The sequence below is a fragment of the Nicotiana sylvestris genome, chromosome 8, assembly GCF_000393655.2.
Source record: "Nicotiana sylvestris chromosome 8, ASM39365v2, whole genome shotgun sequence".
NCBI lineage: Eukaryota > Viridiplantae > Streptophyta > Magnoliopsida > Solanales > Solanaceae > Nicotiana > Nicotiana sylvestris.
Window position 1 is genome coordinate 35,780,355 of NC_091064.1, and position 22,988 is coordinate 35,803,342.

A 22,988-nucleotide genomic window follows, 5' to 3' on the forward strand; every position below is an offset into this window, starting at 1 on the left:
TAAGCTCACTCAACTTGAAATCATGTAGGGCTTTTGCGGGATGTAATGGAGGCTCTTGGATCAAGGTAGGACTTGTTGGAATAGAATGGTTTCATCTTTCCTTAAGCACTTCATTTTCTTTTTTCGGCTCATACTTTCTCGACTCTTTGAGTCATTTTCTTCTTCCACAGGGGAACTAGAGAGACGTAACATCACTCTTTCTTGAGCATGACATTCATTTTTCTCCTTTTTTGATTTACTTCAACCTTTCTTCCTTATTTTCTTTTGGATTCCCTTCAAGTCTTCACTTAATTCACTTTCTTTTTGGCATTTTTCTTTTTGTTCTTTATTTCTTTTCTTTGCCTTCCCTTTTATTCATTTCTTTCTCTTCTTTGTACCTTTCATCACTTTCAAACTCCTATTCTCTCCCCCAAACTTATATTTTTGCCAATTGTTTCTCAAGAATGCTAAGTAAAGATCGGGTGCCAAGAGAGGGTCATTGTAAAACGGATGAAGGCTTCTAACGTGGTTACTGAAACCAAAAGGGCTTCGGCTCAAAGGGGTTGACTAGGGATATCACATTGGTAGGCCATGGAAGATTTCAAATTTCAAATCGGATCAAGGAGAGCCTACGATCATTTCTCAAGCCAAGCTACACTTAGAATTTCGCCTAGACAAACATTTGGGGCAAGTTCTAGACCATTAGCATAGGTACTTGGATTTGCAACTAAACATCTCACCTCTCACGCTTCTGGATTGCTAAAGAGAATAGAGTCGAGGGCCTACAACTACCCTAGCTAAGATTGAAAATCACAAATGGCTTGATTTGAACCACTCGATGACTGCTTAAGTCAACACAAGAGTCAGAAGAGTCACAACTAGAGCTATTTTCTGCCAACAACTTATTTTTAACCGTACAATCATAGGTAAATGTGTTGGTACCAAGTAAAGTATGCTTGAGACCCCTTTTATTCATTACTACTATATATACCAAAACATAAAAGAAAACGGACTCAATCCCTTAAGAAGGTTGTCACGCCATCCATCGTTGGGAAGAGCCACCCGGTTCACACATAATCCTCCTTTGAAAAGAATCATGGTATTAAGAAAACCAAAGGCTTATTGTTCACTCAAAACATAAAAAGAAGCTAAAAAATTAAAAAGAAGCTACTAAAGTAAATAAGAAGTTACTACTAAAGAAAAACAACTAAAGAAGCTATGAAATAATCAACAGAAAGCGTGATAAAGGAATATACAAACTGAAGTCAAATGAATATATACATAAGGGAAATGAATATTTACATCAAATGGAGAAAAATATATACATACCAAAGGAAAATAAATATAAAATAAAAATAGTATTAGAGTTATTAAAGCCCAAATGTCAAATAATCAGAATACACCACCCCTCAAATGAAAAAAGCATTGTCCCCAATGCTTAACAAAAATAAGAACAGGGAAAGGGTAGAGAGTTAAGAGAACTCCCTATGTGGTCTCAATTTTCATGGGATCCTCAGCAACCTCAGCCTCAAGCTGTATCTCATCATCACCTGACTGAGGGTCAACTGGGTTGCTGAGCATCCGGATCATCTCCTCAGCAATGTGGGAAGTGGCAATTGGCTCCTCAGACTGGCTGGTTGCTGCCTTTGGTGCTGTCTGTGCTACTGGAATAGTGGACTCCATGAGTAGGTCCAATGGAAGGTCTCTGGCAGATGCAATCTTCTCGACCTCCTTTGTCAACTTCTCCACGGACTTCTTTGATGCTTGAGACTTCTTCATCTTCCTGACCATAATGACCTTCCTATGTGCCACTAGAGTATCTGTAATAGTCTTGTGGTTTTCTAGAATCTTCTTCAATGCTTCCTCCACTGACGAAGGTACCTGTGGCTATGCTGGAGCTGAGGACTGTGCTGCAACAGCACTGGAAACATCAGTCAGCTTTGTGGTAGCTGCCTGCATCCAGTTGTTGAGACTCGCCAAGGTCTAGGAGACTTGCAGTGCAGTATGAGGATAGGTAGATGAAGCTGGCACTGGAACTGGCAATGGAACTGCTAATCTAGTAGAAGCTAGTGGACCGGAGGATGAAGATGGTGGCATGGCTGCTACCCCAGTGGACGTACCTGCTGCCGTGGAAGGCTCAACTGCTGAATAAGTAACCACTACCGTTGGCTCCTTATACTGGTCAGTGGAGGTAGTAGCTTTACCCTTAAACTTTGGGTTGTCAGTTCTCTGAAAGTGGTACCAAGAGAAAGGATTTTTCGCCTTCACATCTGTATCATAATGCTTGGACTCCACCCCTTGATCCTTGATGTACTCGGTGAGGAAGTTTGGGTACGGATAGGATCTCTCACCCTTCTGGACAGCTAGAGTGATGTTGGTGGACATGATGACACCAATATTTATCGGATACCCAACCATAATAAAGGCCACCAAAACTGCACGGGGAATTGGGATCATGTTTCCACTGAGGCATGGGTCAATACGGCTACATACAAACGTTTTCCACCCTTTTACTTCAAATTTTAGGGTGGCCCGAAGAATTGGAACTCCAGCTTTGAGCCACGGAGGTATTGACCCTGGAATTTCTAGAATCTCAGCTAGCCACGGACGAGCTGCATCACCCATGGCTAGCTTCTCCAAAGTCCAAATACTACACTGCCTCCACTTCTTCAAACCCCACATACGTGTTCAATGCACAAGAGTCAAAGCGAATCTTCAGATTCTTCACTTTTGTAACCTTTGTTCCCTGCTTGATGTGAGCAATATTTGCGTAGAACTCCTTGACTAGGTACTCATTTGCATCTAGAACTTTGTTGGTAAACCAACTCCAACCTTTCCGTTCTTGGAATTGCCTAAGGACACTGGGGTTGTGTTTGCTCAGGTCTTTCATTAAGAATTGTCGCTCAAGAGTGAGCGACCTTTGTGGCCACAATTATCGAAACTTTGCGAAGGCATTGGCACTAACAAATCTATCCTCCCATATCTCCGGCCTTGTGATCTTTCTAACTCTGGCACTGTAGTATTACCCCCTCTCCCATCTTCTGGGACATCATCATCATCTAAGTTTCTTGGAGCATGGGGAGTAGGTGAGGAAGAGGGCTCAAAGTCTTGGTTGCCCTCTTCCGAATCTTCAGATGAACTGGAAGCTGAAGAAGACTATCGACCAAATGAAATCTCCCTAGGAATTGGTGTGATTGAGCTTCCGGCTATGCTTGCACAGAGTTATCCTCAGAGGCTTCCCTGGATGGGACATACTCGTTGGTCTCCGAGGTATCAGGGGCTCTATTTGATATGGCTTTCTTGCTTATGACCTTTTGATATGCAAGAAGTAGGCTACTTTTACCTCTACCCCGGCCCCGAGATGGTTCTGCCCTCCCCTTTGATAGATCACCTTTACCTTGGAGCGAACCATTGTCTGCAGCATATAAGAACAAGAATTAGTGACAATTGAAGGCTATAATGTATAGAGAGGCATGATGGAAAGTTGCAGTAAAAGTGTCTCAGAAAGATAGTGTGGACCTCACAAAAGTGAGTGCGACCGTAAAGTGCTGATTGCGGACCGCACAAAAATGAGTGTGGCTACATAATGCCCATTGCAGACTGCACAAAAATGAGTGCATCCGTAGAGTCTCCCATTGCGTACCGCATAAAAATGAATGTGGCCGCAGAGCCCCAGGTTCAGACTACTGGGGTTTCTGAACTTCCATCACTGCGGACCGCACAAAAATGAGTGCGACCGCATAAGTCCATTGCGGATGGCACAATTTTGAGTGCGGCCGCATAAGTTGAGCTCACTATTTTTAGAAATCAGAGGACTACGAACCACACAAAAATGTGTGTGACCGCTTAACCTCTACTGCGAACCGCACAAAAATGTGTGCGACCGCATAATTCAAAATTCACTAGCACGAGTTTATGCAATTTTGCTCTCAAGTTGAATGGTTTTAGCAATCAAACCTCATTAGCACATTAACCAGACCCCAATTATCATACAAAAAGCTACCCACATGATTTTAAGCAAAAACAACGGAACATTGACATTTTAAAGCATGTAATTAACCCTAAATCTAAGAACAAAAGCAAATAAAAGATAAAGAATATAATGAGGAATTTAACATACCAATAATGAAGATCCGGTGATGAATTGAGGGAACAATTTGAGTGCAAATGGGGAAATTTACTGTGCAAGCTTTGTCTCCAGGGCTTAGGGATTCGAAAAGTGTAAACAGAAGGGGGAAGTCCTATTTATACTTTTACCCGTAGGACACATTTTTTAACCTGAGTGCGGCCACATAATTTTTATGTGAACCGCACTCCTTACCTGATTCTCAGATGACTAGCTGCGGACCGCATCAGTGCAGACCGCACAAAAATTGTGCGGCCGCAATTCCTTAAGAAACTTTGACAGGACAACTTCAAAGACTATGCACTTTGACACTTGGCCAAATTTTTCATGCATAGTCCCTACAATGCACACCCATTCCTGCATATACTTCAAAACTGGTTAGCACAAAATCAAGCCTATCTAAAAGAAGAAAAATAAAAGAAAGAAAAAGACATGGGTTGCCTCCCAAGAAGCTCCTGATTTAACGCTGCGGCACGACGCAAATTACCAATCACTTGAAATGAAGAACCGCCACAATGTGGCCATCATCAACCTTGCCAAGATAATGTTTAACCCGATGCCTGTTGACTCTAAAGACCTCATCATTTTTATTTTTCAAATTTAGAGCACCAAAGGGGGTTACATTCACTACTTCAAAGGGCCCACTCCATTTTGATTTTAACTTGCCTGGAAATATCCTTAACCGGGAATTGAACAATATCACTAGATCTCCTTCTTTGAACTCCTTGTTGTAGATATACTTGTCATGGAGGTACTTTATCTTCTCCTTGTAAAGGGACGAACTTTTGTAGGCATGATGCCAGAATTCATCAAGCTCATTCAAATGTGCCACTCTTAGGTTTGCAGCGACATCCCACTCAAGGTTCAACTTTTTCAACACCCACATGGACTTGCTCAAGTTTTATCGGAAGATGACATGCCTTCCAAAAAACTAATCAATATGGAGACATCCCAATCGGCGTCTTATAGGCCATCCTATAAGCCCAAAGAGCATTATCAAGTTTTCTTGACCAATCCATTCGGTTGGCATTCACAGTCTTTGACAAAATACTCTTGATATCCCGTTTGGAGACTTCAACCTGTCCGCTTGCTTGAGGATGGTAGGGGGTTGAGACTTTATTAGTGACACCATACTTGGTGAGTAAGGTATCCCGATTGCAAAAGTGCAAACCCCAATTACTAATAATGGCTCGTAGAGTACCAAACCTTGTGAAGATGTTCTTTTTCAAGAAAGCCACCACACTTCGAGCTTCATTGTTGGGTAAAGCCACGACTTCAACCCATTTCGACACATAGTCCACAACTACCAAAATGTAAGTGTTAGCACAAGAGCTCACGAACGTTCCCATGAAATCAATAGCCCAAACATCAAAGATATCAATCTCTAAAATGGTGGTAAGAGGCATCTCATTCTTCTTAGAAATTCCACTGGCTCTTTGGCATTCATCACAACGCTTTACAAGATCCCTAGCGTCTTTGTAGAGGGTAGGCCAATAGTATCCACAAGTCAAAACTTTTGTAGCCAGTCTCTCTCCACCATGGTGACCACCATACATTGAAGAGTGGCAAGCCTCAAGAATTCCCATTTGTTCTTCTTCCAGCATACGTTGTCGGATCACACCATTGGTACATAGTCGGAAAAGATACAGCTCATCCCAATGGTAATCCAAGCCATCTCGTTTGAGCTTCTTCCTTTGGTTTGAAGAGAACTCATTCGATACAATGCCGCTCACAAGATAGTTGGCTAGATCAGCGATCCATGGCATCCCGGTCATTGAAACGGATAGGAGTTGCTCGTTTAAAAATGAATCATTGATCTCAAAGCCATCATGTGGCCTCCCCTCCTCCTCCAAATGGGACAAGTGGTCCTCCACTTGATTCTCACTACCCTTGCAGTCTTGAATCTCTAGACCAAACTCTTGCAAAAGAAGAACCCACCACATCAACCTTGCCTTAGAATCTTTCTTGCTCATCAAATACCAAAGCACCACATGGTTGGTGTGAACAATCACCTTAATACCCATAAAATACGGCCGGAACTTCTCCAAGGAAAACACAATAGCAAGTAGCTCCTTTTCGATCACTGTGTAGTTGTCTTGGGAATCATTCATGGTCTTGATAGCTTAGTAGACCCGATGGAAGATTTTGTTGATTCTTTGCCCCAACACCTCTCCAACCGCAACATCACTAGCATCACACATGAGCTCAAAAGGCAAGCTCCAATCCGGTGCGGTGATAATAGGAGTATTAGTCAACTTGAACTTAAGCAACTCGAATACCTTCATACAATCTTCATTGAAATGGAATTTGGCATCCTTCTCTAAAAGTTTTCACAATAGGTTTACCACCTTGGAAAAGTCCTTGATAAATCGGCGATAAAAACCCGCATGACCCAAGAAGCTCCTCACTCCCTTCACGGATGTAGGACGAGGGAGTTTGGAGATCACCTCAATTTTAGCTTGGTCAACCTCAATACCATGTTTTGCAATTTTGGTCTCCTCACATCTAGCCAAAACTCTATCCAAGTTGTTCAAACAATCATCAAATGAATTTTCAACCACAAAAAAATCATCCATGGAAACCTCAAGAATATCTTCCACCATGTCGGTGAAAATAGCCATCATACACTGTTGAAATATCGCCGATGCATTACACAACCCAAAAGGCATCCTTGAAAAATAGAAAGTACCATAAGTACAAGTGAAAGTGGTCTTCTCTTGGTCCTCATGAGAAATAAGGATTTGGTTATAACCGGAGTATCCATCCAAAGAGCAATAAAAAGCACGTCCGGCCAACCTATCAAGTATTTGGTCAAGAAATGGAAGCGGGAAATGGTCTTTCCAGGTAACTTTGTTGAGCTTCCTATAGTACATGCACATCCGGTGACGATTCTTGTTGGGATCAATTCATTCTTGTCATTGACCACAATCATGCCCCCTTCCTTTGGGACACATTGCACTGGAGAGGTCCATGAGCTATCAGAAATGGGGTACACAACCCCACCATCTAACCACTTGATTATCTCTTTCTTCACCACCTTTTGCATTGCTTCATTAAATCTTCTTTGATGTTCAATGGAGGGTTTGGATCCCTCCTCCAAAATAATCTTGTGCATGCAAAAGGCAGGGCTTATGCCACGGATATCCGCCAAAGTCCAACCGATTGCTCTTTTCCTCCTTTGTAGCACCTCCAATGTGGACTCTACCTGCATGTTAGTTAAGCAAGAAGAAAGGATAACTGGTAGAGTAGAAGAAGGGCCATAGAATTCATACCTAAGATGCAGGGGCAATGTCTTTAGCTCCAAGGTAGGAGGCTCCTCGATTGAGGACTTTGTTGGAGGAGTCTTCTGGTTTTCAAGATCCAAAGATAGCTTTCGGGGCTCATAAGTTACGACCCCATGCCTTGCAATGCATTTACACACTCCACATAGCCATCACTCTCCTCCTCATCATCTAGGTTGAGCAAAACAACTTCCAATTTGTCCTCGACATTCATTGTTGCACTAGAATCATCAACTATTACGTCAGCCACCAAATCCACAAATGAACAAACTTCATTACTATTCGGTTGCCTCATTGATTTGCACACATGGAAAACTACCTTTTCGTCACCCACCCGGAAAGTGAGCTCACAGGTGACCACATCAACAAGGGCCTTCCCCGTAGCAAGGAAAGGTCTACCCAAAATGATAGGCACCTCATAGTCCACTTCACAATCAAGGATAACGAAGTCCACTGGGAGGATGAACTTATCAACTCTAAACAAAACATCATCAATAATACCCAAAGGCCTCTTCATTGTCCGATCCGCCATTTGCAACCTCATGGATGTGGATTTTGGTTGCCCAATTCCCAAAGTTTTGAACACTGAGTAGGGTATCAAGTTGATACTTTCCCCGAGATCACATAATGCTTTGGCAAAATCGGCGCTCCTAATAGTTCAAGGGATTGTGAAAGCGCTTGGATCTTCCAAGTTTGGAGCCATTGAGTTCACAATAACACTCACTTGGTGTCATCTTGATAGTTTCACAATTCATCGATCTTTTCTTGGTTACCAAATCCTTCATGAATTTTGTGTATCCCAGCATTTGTTCCAATGCCTCAACCAACGACACATTAATTGACAAACTCTTCATCATATCGATAAACTTTTTGAACTGATTCTCACTGTTTTGCTTTGCAAGCCTTTGAGGGTATGGAGGAGGAGGCCTTGGCATTGGTGCCTTAGCTTTTGGCACCACCAGTTCTGGCATGTCAATCATGTGTTCCCTAGACAAGTTCACCTCTTCTTATGTCTCCTCCACACTTTCATCTATATCAATTCTCACTTCTTCATTAGCTTGAACCACATTGCTTAGGATTTCATCCTCTTGAACCACAACATCTTCATCCATAATCATTATTTGATTTGAGGTGGTTGCATCTCCACCTTTTTCACTTCTAGTAATCACAGCCATAGCATGTCCCGTATTATTCCCACCCTTCGGGTTCACCACCGTATCACTAGGTAGTGGCCCCTTAGGATGAGTGTTCAAAGCTTGTGAGATTTGGCCTAATGGAACCTCCAAATTCTGAATAGAAGTGTTGTGCGAGGCTATTTGAGCATCGGAGTCGGCATTCTTCTCCATCATCTGTTTAAACATGTTTTTAATTCTACCCATCTCATTGGAAGAAGAGCTCAGGCTTTGAGAAGGATAGGGAGGTGGATTGCTTGGTTGTTGGAACATTGGAGGCCTTTGAAAACCCGACCCCCGGTTGTTGTTGTTGTTCCACCGTCATTGATTATTGCCTCCCCAATTGCCTTGATTGTAGTTGCCCCAATTGCCATGATTACCCCAATTGCCTTGATTTCCTTGATTGTTCCAATTGCTTTGAGTAGAATTACCACCACTCCAATTGCCTTGGTGGTTTTGGTTATTCCAATTACCTTGGTTACCTTGTGACCTCCATTGTTGTTGATTTTTCCCTTGAGCTGTGTTTCTTTGACCTTGATAATTATTGACATATTGAACTTCTTCATCTTGCTCATTGAATGAATCACCTTGATCATAACCACTATTATCTTGCATAAATTGTTCCGGACGGTTTTTTGTTGACCTTGTTGCTGTCTTTTGTTTACCATCATATTCATACCTTCCATTGCATGCACTTGTTTCGGCCCTTGAACTTGTTGAAGCTGAGCCTTGGACAATTGGTTTATGGTAGTTGTCAACTCGGCTATAGCTTGCCTGTGGTCATATAGCTCCTTGTGTAGATGAATAACATTAGGGTTACCTTGTGGCACATTGGCTCTACTTTTCCACGACGAAGAGGTATCCGCCATCTCATCAAGAATTTCACAAGCTTCGGCATATGGCGTGTTCATGAAGTTACGCCCGACGAGTTGACCAAACATTGATTAGTTGTGTTGATCCCCTTGTAGAAAGTCTGTTGGATCATGGCCTCGGTCATATCATTGTTCGGACACTCTTTAACCATGGTATGATATCTTTCCCAAATCTCGTGCAATGGCTCATTGGGTTCTTGCTTGAAAGCAAGAATCTCATCCTGAAGCGTTGCCATATGTCTCGGTGAGAAGAATTTAGAAATGAACTTTTCTACCAACTCATCCCAAGTGGTGATGGAATGGTTGGGCAACCTCTCTAACAGTCCAATGCTTTTCCCCATAGAGAAAAAGGAAAATAGCCTCAACCTCAGTACGCCTCAGAAACATTTGTTTTCTTGCTCCCCCAACAAGTATCAACAAACCCCTTGAGATGCTTGTAGGCATTTTGATTCGGAGCCCCAGTGAAGAAACTCCGTTGTTAAAGTAGTGTAAGCATCATATTGGTGATTTGAAAGTTGACCGCCCTAATGCGGGGCGGGACTATAGCACTTGAATAACCCTCGTTTGACAATTGTCGGTGGACTACCGCTCTTGGTGGAGGGGGGAGGGACGAACACATTATCGTGAGGCGGGCGGCCTCGTCTATTAGCTTGAGGTTCAATAGGAAACTCATCCGTTGCATCATCGTCCACGTCCTCCCCCAATGGCACATTTCTAATAGTATCGTTGTTGAGAGCCATTTTTGTACCTAAAATCAATTCAAACACAAATTAGTAACTCGGAAGGAAAGAAAGAAAAAAAACACAAAAACCTAGATATATAGCTAAATCCGCTTAACTCCCTAGCAACGATGCTAAAAATTGATCTCACCCAAAGCCACACCACAATTAGGTAGTGAGGCGGTCGAAGCAATAAAGAACCCAACACGAGTCGGGATCGAATCCACAGGGAGTAAGAATTTGGATTAGGTATATAACTAGAGTTAATGTATGATGTGCCTTAGATTGGACTTCCACATGTTCATTGGTTGTTTTCTATTTCTACTTTTAGCTAATGATTGCAAATAATAATTAGAAGACATTGTTTTTAGTTTTGAGTGTTTTTCAAATGATAAAAGAATCTAGGGTCGTGACTTCCACCTAGGTGACTACTTAAGGGTTGTAAACTATAGGGCAAGTTTGATTTATCGGGTTTGTGGTATAGCAAACACACGCAATTTCTCACTCTATACCTCTCGGCAGTTTGAGTAATTTTGCCCGATTTGGCTTTCTCAAGCCCAAATGGATATTTGCACAAATCAAGTGATATATGCTCAAATCAGGTCTTACTATCTCTAGATTTGACCCTTTAATTGGGGCTATCAATTTCTTGAATTCACCCCAATTCCTTGCTAGCCAAGTTTTCCTAAATCTAGTCTCTTTTTCTCAAGCAAAGACTAGGTCAAAAAAGTATGAATCAATGTTTGCAACCATTAATTCTAGAATTTAAGCATAAACAGGGCTAGATATCACTAACCCAATCACAAACAAGCCCTAAAATTAAATACCCATTAAGTATCTGCACTAGGGTTGAGCCACAACCCTAGCTAAAGATTTAGCTACTCATAAAAAATGAAGAAATACAAGAAGAAATTAAGGTAGAATGCATAATCATAGATTAAACAAATAAAAACTAATGTTAAGAAGTCAATCTAATACAAATTTACTCAAATAAGTAAAGAAAAATGCTTAGGTGCACCTCTGCAAACTAAACTTAACCTAAAAATGATAAAAAGTTGTATTTATACTAAGCTGAAAAATATTTGACAAAAATGCCCCTACGGAGGTTGTGCAGCCGCATAATTCTGATGTGGACTGCAAAATGGGCTTCTGTGGCCGCACAATTCTAGTGCGGTCCATAGTATTGGGAAAGTGGTCTTGAAATCTTCGGGCTTCTGCGGTCCACATAAAAGTGGGTGTGACCTCACTTAGGATTATGCGGCCGCAAAAAAGTGATGCGGTCTGCACTCTTTAGCTTTTGGACATTGATCAACTCTCTGATTCTTCAATCTTGCGGACTGCATAATAACGATTGTGGCCGCACTTGATCTCCTGCGGCCACACATTTTTGGTGCGGTCCGCACTGTCTAAGCTGTCTAAACCTCTTCTCTAAATCTCATTCTGCAGCCGCACTGTTAGCCTCTTTGCCTAGTTTTGGCTCTTGTTCACTTTTGACTCCTTTATGAGTTGATTTTGCCTTCTTTGGCTCGTTTCCTAATATTCCTGCAAGTAAGCACATTTCGTTAGTTTCCGGGAATACCTTTAAGAATTTTTTAGCTAAAAAGCAAGTAAAAGAGAGCAATTAAGCGGCCAAAATCCCTACTTATCACACATTTTTGCTGCCTTCGCAAATGCGAACATCCCACTTCGTAATTGCGACAGAAATGATCGCATTTGCGATCATGCCCTCTCCTGACTCAATTTGCAAATGCAATGTTTTTCTCACAATTGAGAGGACTGCCTGGACCAGCTACTCTTCGCATTTGCGATGAGTAGCTCACAAATGCGAAGTTGTCATGCACGCAAATGCGAACTCTGATCTCGCATTTGCGAGATCATAGGCCAACACCAGAACTGGAACACCAGTAACATCTCTAAGTCCAAATTTCACTCTATAGCCTATCCAAAACTCACCCGAGCTCTCGAGGCTCCAAACAAAACATGCACACGAGTCTTCAAACGTCATACAAACTTGCTTGCGCGATCAAATCGCAAAAATAACACCTAGAACTACAAATTTAGCACCAAATCAAATCAGATTCTCAAGAACACTTTAAAATTTCTATTGGACCTATACTGGGTTCCGGAACCAAAATACGAACTCGATATCCAAAAAGTCAAACCTTGGTCAAACATCTCCATTTTGATTCCTGACATACGCCCAAGTCCCAAATTACGATACAGACCCACCGGGACCGTCAAAACACGAATCCGTGTCCGTTTACCAAAAATATTGACCGAAGTCAACTCAAATGATATTTTAGGCAAAATTTCTTATTTTTATCAACTTTTAACATAAAAGCTTTCTGAAAACACATCGGACTGTGTACACAAATCGAGGAGGGTAAAAATGAGATTTTTAAGGCTTAAAAGTGCAAAATTGAGATCTACAACACAAGATGACCTTTCAGGTTATCACATTCTCCACCTCAAAAACAATCATTCATCCTCGAACAGACATAGAAAAGTACCTAGGCTAGTGAAAAAGTTGGGATATCTACTCCGCATATCGGACTCGTACTCCCAGGTAGCTGCCTCAACAGGCTAACCTCTCCAATACACTTGAACTGAAGGCTAACTTTTTGATCTCAACTGGCAACTTGAAATATGCTCAATTGGTCAGTCTATCTACAATGACCCAAACTGCATCGAACTTCCTCTGAGTCCGTGGGAGTCCAACAACAAAATGCATAGTGATACGCTCCCATTTCCACTCAGGAATCTCTATCTTTTGAAGCAAACCACCAGGTCTCTGATGCTCGTACTTTACTTGCTGACAATTTAGACACCGAGCTATATATGCAACTATATCTTTCTTCATCCTCCTCCACTAATAATGTTGCGCAAGTCCTGATATATTTTGGTGGCGCCCGGATGAATAGAATACCGGGAACTGTGGGCCTCCTCTAGAATCAACTCACGAAGTCCATCCACATTAGGCACACAAATATGACCCTGCATCCTCAAACCTCCATCATCTCCAACCTTAACCTGCTTGGCATCATCGTGCCGCATTATATCCCTAAGGACAAGCAAATGAGGGTCGTCATACTGCCGCTCCCTGATGTGCTCAAACAACAAAGACCGAGTGACAGTACAAGCTAGAACATGACTGGGCTTAGAAACATCCAACCTCATGAACTGATTGGCCAAGGCCTGAACATCTAATACAAGCAGTCTCTCACCGATTGGAATGTATGCAAGGCTGCCCACACTCATTGACTTTCTACTCAAAGCATCGGCCATCATTGGCCTTCCCCGAATGATACAAGATGGTGATATCATAGTCTTTCAATAGCTCTAACCACCTCCTCTGCCTCAAATTGAGCTCCTTTTACTTGAACAAATACTGCAAACTCCGATGATCCGTGAACACCTCACATGACATGCCATAAAGATAGTGCCTCCAAATTTTCAATGCGTAACAATGGCTTCCAGCTCTAAGTCATGGAAAGGATAATTCTCTCGTGAACCTTTAGCTGCCATGAAGCATATGCAATTACCTTGCCACCCTACATCAATACCGCACCAAATCCAATACGAGATGCGCCACAATATACTGTATAACATCCTGAACCTGTGTGCAACACCAACACCGACGCTGTAGTCAAAACAGTCTTGAGCTTCTGAAAGATCGCCTCACACTCGTCTGACCATCTGGGGAACCCTTCTGGGTCAAACTGGTCAACGGGGCTGCTATAGATGAAATTCCCCTCCAAAAACTGATGGTAATAATCCGCCAATCCAATAAACTTCGGATCTCTATAACTGAAGTGGGTCTAGGCCAATTCTTGGCTGCCTCAATCTTCTTAGGATCCACCTAAATACCCTCTGCTAGTACAACATGCCCCAAGAAGGCGACTGAGTCCAATCAAAACTCGTATTTTGAAAACTTAGCATATAATTGGCTGTCTCTCAGAGTCTGAAGAAAGATCTTAAGGTGCTGCTCATTCTCCTCTCGGCTGCAGGAGTAGATCAAAATATCATCAATAAACACAATCACAAAGGAATCCAAATAGGGCTTAAACACTCAATTCATCAAATCCATAAATGTTGCTGGGGTATTTGTCAGCCCAAATGACACACTAGGAACTCATAATGCCCAGACCAAGTCTGAAAAGTTGTCTTAGGGACATCGGATGCCCTAATCCTCAATGGATGGTAGCCGGACCTCAAATAAATCTTTAAAAACACCTTGGCACCCTGAAGCTGATCAAATAAGTCGTCAATCATTGGCAATGGATACTTGTTCTTGATGGTGACTTTGTTCAACTGCCGATAATCTATGCACATCTTCATCGATCCATCCTTCTCCTTCACAAACAATATGGGAGCACCCTAGGGCGAGACACTAGGTCAAATAAAGCCCTTATCAAGCAAATCTCGCAACTACTCCTTCAGTTCTTCAACTCTGGCAGGGCCATACGGTATGGCGGAATGGAAATGGGTTGAGTGCCCGGAGCAAAATCAATACAGAAGTCAATATCCCTGTCGGGTGGGATCCCCGGTAGGTCTGTAGGAAACACCTCTGGAAACTCACGAACAACCGATACTGAATCCATGAAAGGAAACTCTGCATTAGATTTGCGGACATAAGCCAAATAAGCTAAACACCCCTTCTCCACCATATGCTGAGCCTTCATGTAAGAGATAACCCTGCTGGTAGAATGACCAGGAGTCCCTCTCTACTCTAATCGAGGCAACCCCGACAAGGCTAAGTTCACCATCTTGGCGTGACAATCCAATATAGCATGATAAGGTGACAGCCAGTCCATCCCCAAAATGACATCAAAATCGACCACATCGAGAAGTTGGAGATCTACACGAGTCTCAAGACTCCCAATGGTACCACACACAAACGATAAATGCGATCTACAATGATAGAATCTCCCACAGGGGTAGACACATAAACATGGGCAATCAAAGAATCATGAGGCACAACCAAATATGAAGCAAAATAGGATGACACATACGAATAAGTAGAACCCAGATCAAATAGTACTGAGGCATCCCTATTGCAAAACTGAAACCATACCTGTGATAACCGTGTCAGTGACTCAGCCTCAGGCCTGGTTGGAAAAGCATAGCATCAAGGTTGGGCCACACCACTTTGAACTACATCTTGAGAACAGACCCTATCTGGATGGCCTCCACCTCTAGCAGCCTGACCTGCACCTCTAGATGTGTAACCCCTACCTCTAGTTGGCTGAGCGGGCGATGATGCACCTGGTGCCGGAACCATGGCACGAGAACCCTGATGTTGAGAACTACTCGATGCTTGAGGGAAAAACCTAGCAATGTGCCTCGGATCACCACAAGTATAACAAGACCTCGACTGTTGTGACTGTGGACTGATGTGCCATAGAATTTCGGCACAATTGATACCAATTACTTAGATTTTAACTTGTATTTTAATGTATCTTTAGTTAATTCTGATCAAGTTTGGTTGTTTTGTAGTGCATGAGCTTGAAGACCCGAAAACATGGAAAAGAAGTCAAAAAGTCACAAAAAGACGGATATGCTGCAAGTATGCGGTCGCATAATTCACATGTAGACCGCATAACTGACATGGTAATCACAAATAGAGACAGTCTTTTGGGCCAAATGAAGAAGAAAATATGCGGTCCACTATGCGGTCGCATAACACCTATGCGAGCCGCATAATGGTCGCATAACTTCAGTAGAAGACAGTCCTCGGCATGATATGCGATGGGATATGTGGTTGCATAACACACATGCGGACCTCATAACTATTATGCGACTGAAGCAAGATCTGGAACTCAGTAAGTCTGCGATGGAACGCTTAATATGAGGTCTACATAATTGGTCTGCAACCATTATGCGATCGCATAAGCTATCTGAAGGGGCATTTTTGTCCGATTTTGACTATGACTTTTGGTATACTATAAAAAGAATAAACAGGGTTTTGTGTGTCATTCAAGTCTGAAACAAGGACATACTTAGAGATCATTAAATACTGCATTTATTTGGAGGGTTGTGAAGAAGGAATCTTGCACTTTTGTAAGCTTTATGGCTTTATTAAATACTTTGTTCTTATATTTTAGTATGAGTAACTAGTTTTAAATACTAAGGTTGTAGACCCTAGATGGGTGTAATGTTAATGGGTGTTTAACATCGAATATATATATAATGGTTGGTTGGTATTTATTCAATTCTTGTTCTTTATTTATGGTTGGTGGTTGTAAACATTAATCTATTCTATTTATCTTTCTTTACTTGGAAAAGTGAGTTAGGGTTTGGTAGAATTGAATATCAAGAACTCAAGACTTTAAATCTTGTTTAATAGAATCGCTTAGGAATAAGTGGGTTCTACTTGGCATATTGGTTGTTCTTGAAATTGCAACTCTTTTATATTTGGAAAAATCATAAAGGGAAAATACTACTCAATTATTGGAAAATATTGGGCAGTCATTTAGAAATCATTTGCATATCAAAGCACCTTCCATTAGAAATATATCATATTAAGACCAATAGCATTACATTCCATTAGCGGGGATGCAACCTTGGTTTCCTTAATCAAATCATTTACATTCTCAAAATTACAATTAGTTATCTCTTTAATTCACATTCATATCATTCTCTTGTTACGTTACCGGAATAGAATGACGACTTAAGTCAAGTTTCACACTACTAAAGTAAGCTTTTCACACCATATTCCCTATGGGATTTGACCCCAAGCTTGTTGGGTTATTATATTTGACATCGACCGCCTTACACTACTTAATTAAAGTATAATTTGAGTGTATCAAATTTAGGCGCCATTGCAGGGGAATACGGTTTTGAAATTACTAATTAGTGTGTGCTTTACTTTATGTCTTCTTCTATTCCATCATACTTTGCTTGTTTTGCTTGGTGTTGATAGGAAAACATGGCTGAATATGAAGAAGAAATGGAAGAAAATCCTTTTGCGAACATAGATGAGTACATTGAGGATACAAATGTTGTTGTACCTCCAATAGTCGGCACTGCTACTTTCAAGGTGGAACATGGTTTAATCCTAATGCTCAAGGCGGAGGGGTTTTTCAGGAATTCCACTGATGATGATCCGACACAACATCTTAGAAACTTCTTGGGTGTGTGCGCGATGCACAAGCAGAATATCGTCTCAGATGATGCCCTATGGTTGAGGGTGTTCAAGTACTCACTAGCTGGGGACGCAAGGAAATGGCTTCAAAATATGCCACCAAATTCCATTCATTCTTAGCCTGAACTAGTCCGAGCATTCTTAGCTAAATGGTTCCGGCAAAGCAAGAAATCTGAGCTCCGGGATAAAATTTTCTTTTTCAAGCAACTACCGGGAGAACATCTACATAAGGCATGGGATCGATTCAAGTTATATTTGGTGAGGTAGCCCAATCATGGTTTTCCAGATTCTATTTTGTTGGAGAAATTCTACATGGGTTTAGATTCTATGAACCAATTTATAGCCAAGAATGCAGCTGATGGATCTTTTATAGATAACACATTCGCAAGGATCACACAATTCCTCGACAAAATGACAAAACATAATCAAGCTTGGCACTCAGAGGACACCATAGGTGGAATTGCATATGGTTCTCCCTCCTTGACCAACATGATTAAGGAGAATCAAGTAATTGCAGGGCTTGCCACCAAAGTCAATGTGTTGACAAAAATGTTCACTGAAAGCCAAACGAAGAAGGTAAATGTGGTGGAAGATGTTCAACCATCATCAAATGAATATTATGAAGAAGCAAACTATGTCAACAACTCTCAAGGAGGCTATCAAAGGCGACACTACCAAGGTCAAGGACAAAAAAATCAATGGAGGCCTAACTCGCAAGGCAAGGCAACCAACAGTGGCGAAATGACCAAGGTAGCTTAAATCAAGGAAATTGAAATAACAACAACAACAACTTCTCAAATAGGAGTTCAAACCCTTATGTTCCACCAAAGGGGCAATATTCAAATCAAGGTTCCTCAAGTGATTCCAAGTTGGAAAGCATGCTTGAACGGGTATTGCAAAATCAAGAAAGGTCCAACACTTCTATGAGGAATATGACCGAGCTTGTTGGTTCTCATACCGCATCCATTCAAAAATTGGAGATGCAAATGAGAGATCTCTCTAGGGAACAAAATCCAAAGCAAAATGGGACACTTCCAAGTGACACAATTGCGAACCCAAAGGGTAGTGGGAGTGGTCCAACTTCTCATATCATGGCAATTACTACTCGGAGTGGAAAGGTACTACAAGGAGAGAGCGGATGAGTGGTTGATGTGGGAGAGCCCGAACAAGAGGTTGAGTCACAAGTTGAAAAGCAAATTATTGTTGAAGCTAAAGAGGTTCCGGAAGAGTTGAAAGTTCAAGAAGTGAACCTGGAAGAGATAAAGGAAAAGGTAAAAGAGACACCAAAAACTCTACCACCTATTCCTAGACCTCCTCCTCCTTTCCCTCAAAGACTTGCTAGGAAGGTTGATGATAGCAAACTCGAAAAGTTCTATGACATTCTCAAGCAGTTATCGGTAAATATTCCATTTGTGGAAGCATTTCAAGAGATGCCGGGTTTTGCTAAGTATTTGAAAGACTTGATTACCAAGAAGAGAACCACCAAGAATGAAGTGGTGAATGTGACTCATCGGGTTAGTTCCATCATTGCAACAACCACCGTTCAAAAGAAAGAAGACCTAGGAGCTTTCACCATTCCATGCACTATTGGGGCACGTGAATTTGCAAGAGCTCTTTATGATAATGGGGATAGCATCAACTTAATGCCTCTTGCTATTTACAGACAAGCGGGGTTAGGTATGTCGAGGCCTATAATTATGAGGTTGCAAATGGCCGATTGTTCCATAAAGAGACCGGTGGGAATTGTCGATGATGTGCTTGTAAAAGTGGGAGAGTTCCATTTGCCTGTCGATTTCATAATCATTGATTGTGCAGTTGACAAAGAGATCCCTATCATCTTGGAAGACCATTCCTTGCTACAGGAAGAGCGCTAATGGATTCGGAACGAGAATGAGATCAAGTTCCGTGTGAATGATGAAGAGGTCATATTCCAAGCAAGCATGGGTATGAAACTACCACATGAATATGAAATCATCTTGGTGATTGATGTTGTTGATGAGGTGGAATATGCAATTGAAATGAAGATGGAAGAACAATGCCTCGGTGAGGTGCTGGCGGCTATTTTGGTAAACTTCGATGGTGAAGGTATGGAGGGGTATATGGTATCAGTAAATGCATTGGAAGGGCTTGGGTCCTACACCTATGCTCCGAAGAATCTCTCTCTCGATTTGAAGAGTAGAGTCACTCCTCCTGCAAAGCCCTCAACTATTGAGCCACCACAACTAGAGCTCAAACCACTTCCATCGCACTTGAGGTATAAATTTCTTGGCTCAAATGATACTCTATCGGTAATTGTTTCTTCTTTGTTGAATGATGTGCAGGTAGAACAATTGTTGAATGTCTTGAAGGAGCATAGGCAATCTATTGGGTGGACAATTGCGGACATCCGAGGGATTCCCGCCGGAATTTGCGAACACAAGATCCAATTGGAGAATGAGAGTAAACCAAGTGTGGATCATCAAGGAAGGTTAAGCCCTTCCATGCAGGAGGTGGTAAAGAAGGAAATCATAAGGTGGTTGGATGTCGGGGTAGTTTACCCCATTGCCGATAGTTCTTGGGTAAGTCCAGTGCAATGTGTGCCGAAAAAAGAGGCATGACCGTGATTGAAAATGATAAAAATGAGCTCATCCCAACAAGAACAGTGACCGAATGGAGGGTTTATATGGATTACCGGAAGCTAAACAGTGCTACGTTCAAGGACCATTTCCCTATGCCTTTTATTGATCAAATACTTGATCGGCTAGCGGGAAGGTCATTCTACTACTTCATGGATTGATATTCCGGAGGATCAGGAAAAGGCAATATTCACTTGTCCATATGGGACGTTTGCATTTAGTCGGATGCCATTTGGGCTATGCAATGCTCCGGCTACTTTCCAAAGGTGCATGATGTCAATCTTCTCCTACATGGTGGAGGATTTCTTAGAGGTTTTTATGAACGATTTCTTTGTCATGGGTGATTCTTTTGAGCATTGTCTAGACAACCTTAGACAAATGCTTAAGAGATGTGAAGAAATGAACCTTGTGCTAAATTGGAAGAAATTCCACTTCATGGTGGACGAGGGCATTGTTTTGGGCCACAAAATTTCCAAACAAGGCATAGAGGTTGACCGGGCAAATATCAAGATCATTTCCAAGCTTCCTCCACCTACTTCAGTTAAAGGTGTCCGATGTTTTTTGGGGCAGCCGGCTTCTATAGGCATTTCATCAAGGACTTCTCTAAAATTGCAAATCCCATATGAAAACTCCTTGAGAAAGATACAAAGTTTGTATTTGACGAGAAGTGCCTCAAAGCCTTTGAGGAATTGAAAGAAATGCTCACCACGATACCTATTATTGTCACACCCGATTGGTCTCTTCCATTCAAACTCATGTGTGACACCAGTGGTGTAGCTATTGGGGCAGTGCTTGGCCAACGTCATAACAAGATTCTTCACTCTGTCTATTATGCAAGCAAGACACTCAATGACGCTCAGATGAATTATACTGTGATTGAGCAAGAACTTCTTGCCGTTGTCTATGCTTTTGAAAAATTTCAGGCTTATTTGTTGGCGTCCAAAGTGATAGTGTACACCCATCATGCGGCTCTTCGTTATCTTATGGCGAAGAAGGATGCCAAACTAAGATTGATTCAGTGGGCCCTTTTGTTGCAAGAGTTTGACTTTGATGTCAAGGATCGGAAAGGGACGGAAAATCAAGTTGCGGATCACTTGTCTAGGCTTGAAGAGGCAGGGAGAAAGGAAGATCTTGAAATCAATGATGCTTTCCCAGATGAACACATATTGGCATTGTCTAACACATTTGCTCCTTGGTATGCCGACATTCCTAACTTCTTGGTTAGTGATCTTATTCCCGAAGGGTTGGAAGCTTATCAAAAGAAAAAGTTCTTGGGGGAGTGTAGGCATTACTATTGGGAGGAACCCTTCTTGTTCCATAATTGTGCCAAAAATATCATCCGGCGGTGTGTTCCAGAAGATCAGGTAATGCAATTCTCAAGGCATGCCATGATTCGCTAGTTGGGGGTCATCATGGAGGAAATCGGATGACATCAAAAGTGCTTGAATGTGGCTACTATTCGCCAACGATCTACCAAGATGAAAATCAAATGGTCAAGGCATCTGACCAATGTCAAAGAGAAGGGTTAATATCTAAAAGACATGAGATGCTGATGAACTTTGTACTAGAGGTTGAGATCTTTGATGTGTGGGGGATAGACTGTACGTTTCCCTTCGTGAGCTTATATGGCGTGACATACATCTTGGTGGTTGTGGACTATGTCTCTAAATGGGTAGAGGCAATCACCTTACCGAACAATGAAGCAAGGAGAGTGACCACATTTTTTAAGTAGAACATATTCACACGGTTTGGTACTTCAAGGGCCATCTTGAGTGATGGTGGGTCTCATTTTAGTAACAAGGCTTTCGCCGGGCTGCTTGAAAAATATGGTGTAAAGTACAAGGTGGCCACACCCTATCATCCGCAGTCGAGTTGTCAGGTTGAAGTTTCGAACAGAGAAATCAAAAACATCCTAGCAAAAACTGTCAATGCAAACAGGACCGACTGGTCAGCGAAGCTAGATGATGCGTTGTGGGCATATCACACAACATTTAAGACCCCCATTGGCACTTCACCATACAGGTTGGTTTTTGGCAAAGCTTGTCACTGGCCAGTGGAACTTGAACACAAAGCCATGTGGGCTTTGAAGAAGCTGAATCTTGACTGGGACGAAGCTGCGAACCTGAGGATGACACAACTCAATGAGATGGAAGAATTCCTTCTCCATGCCTATGAAAGTGCATCCATGTACAAAGAGAGGATGAAGTTTGTCCATTACAAGAAGATCTTGAAGCGGAGTTCAATTCTGGTGACTTGGTCTTACTCTTCAATTCAAGACTCAAGTTATTTCTGGGTAAACTCAAATCCAAATGGTCTGGCCCGTTCAACGTTGTAGTATGTCTCCTTATGGTGCTATTGAACTGGAGTCGGAGGATGGACTCAAACTTTCAAGGTGAATGGACAACGAGTCAAGCATTACCTTGGTACTGCAGGAAAAAGGCATTTAATAGAGAAATTTGCTCTAAGGGATAGTCCAACAACAACTCCCACCAAGGAATAATCCAAAAGGAATCAATTGCTCGTGCCGCGACGTTAAATCAAGCACTTCTTGGGAGGCAACCCATGTGTGGTAACACTCTTTTGTAGTTTTTTACATAAATTAGATTGAGCAAGTTGACGTGTGTGCTAGAGTGCAGGTAAAATATCATGAACAAGGTCCTAGTGCTGAAGAAACTGAAGGAAAAAGAGGTCTAGATTGAATGACAACCATGCAGTCGCATAATGACTATGTGACCCGCATAGTCATCGCAAACCCAGGCAGAAAGTTTGGCTAACTTCGTTGTCAACTATGCAGTCATTTTCATTTATGCGACTTGCAGTCATTTTCATTTATGCGGCTCGCATGTGCACTTTGCGATCGCATTTTGCATCGCATTTTGAAACTATGCGGTCGTTTTTCATTTTTGCGGCCCGCATGTGCACTTTGCAATTGCATTTTGCATCTAGGGTGCCCAGTCATAAGTCCACCGCATAACAGTTATGCGATGAACTTATGCGTCACATAACTACTAGGTATAAACCTAACCCACTCTCCGCACACACTCACATTTGAACAAAAACAAGAAAAAAATAATAGAACG

The 22,988-nt window shown here is 41.9% G+C and overlaps 2 protein-coding genes across 2 annotated transcripts; both read left to right on the forward strand.

Annotated features, from left to right (window-relative positions):
* Positions 1-17,605: 17,605 nt before the first annotated feature.
* LOC138874904 (uncharacterized) lies at positions 17,606-19,167 on the forward strand. The gene is made up of 4 exons (XM_070153699.1): positions 17,606-18,043; positions 18,124-18,411; positions 18,454-18,740; positions 18,813-19,167. The coding sequence occupies exons 1-4, from the start codon at positions 17,606-17,608 to the stop codon at positions 19,165-19,167; spliced, it is 1,368 nt and encodes a 455-aa protein (XP_070009800.1).
* A 66-nt stretch (positions 19,168-19,233) lies between these two features.
* On the forward strand, positions 19,234-20,601 carry LOC138874905 (uncharacterized). Its single transcript, XM_070153700.1, has 2 exons — positions 19,234-19,851; positions 20,038-20,601. Exons 1-2 carry the CDS (start codon positions 19,234-19,236, stop codon positions 20,599-20,601), a joined length of 1,182 nt encoding a protein of 393 aa, XP_070009801.1.
* The last annotated feature ends 2,387 nt before the right edge of the window (positions 20,602-22,988 follow it).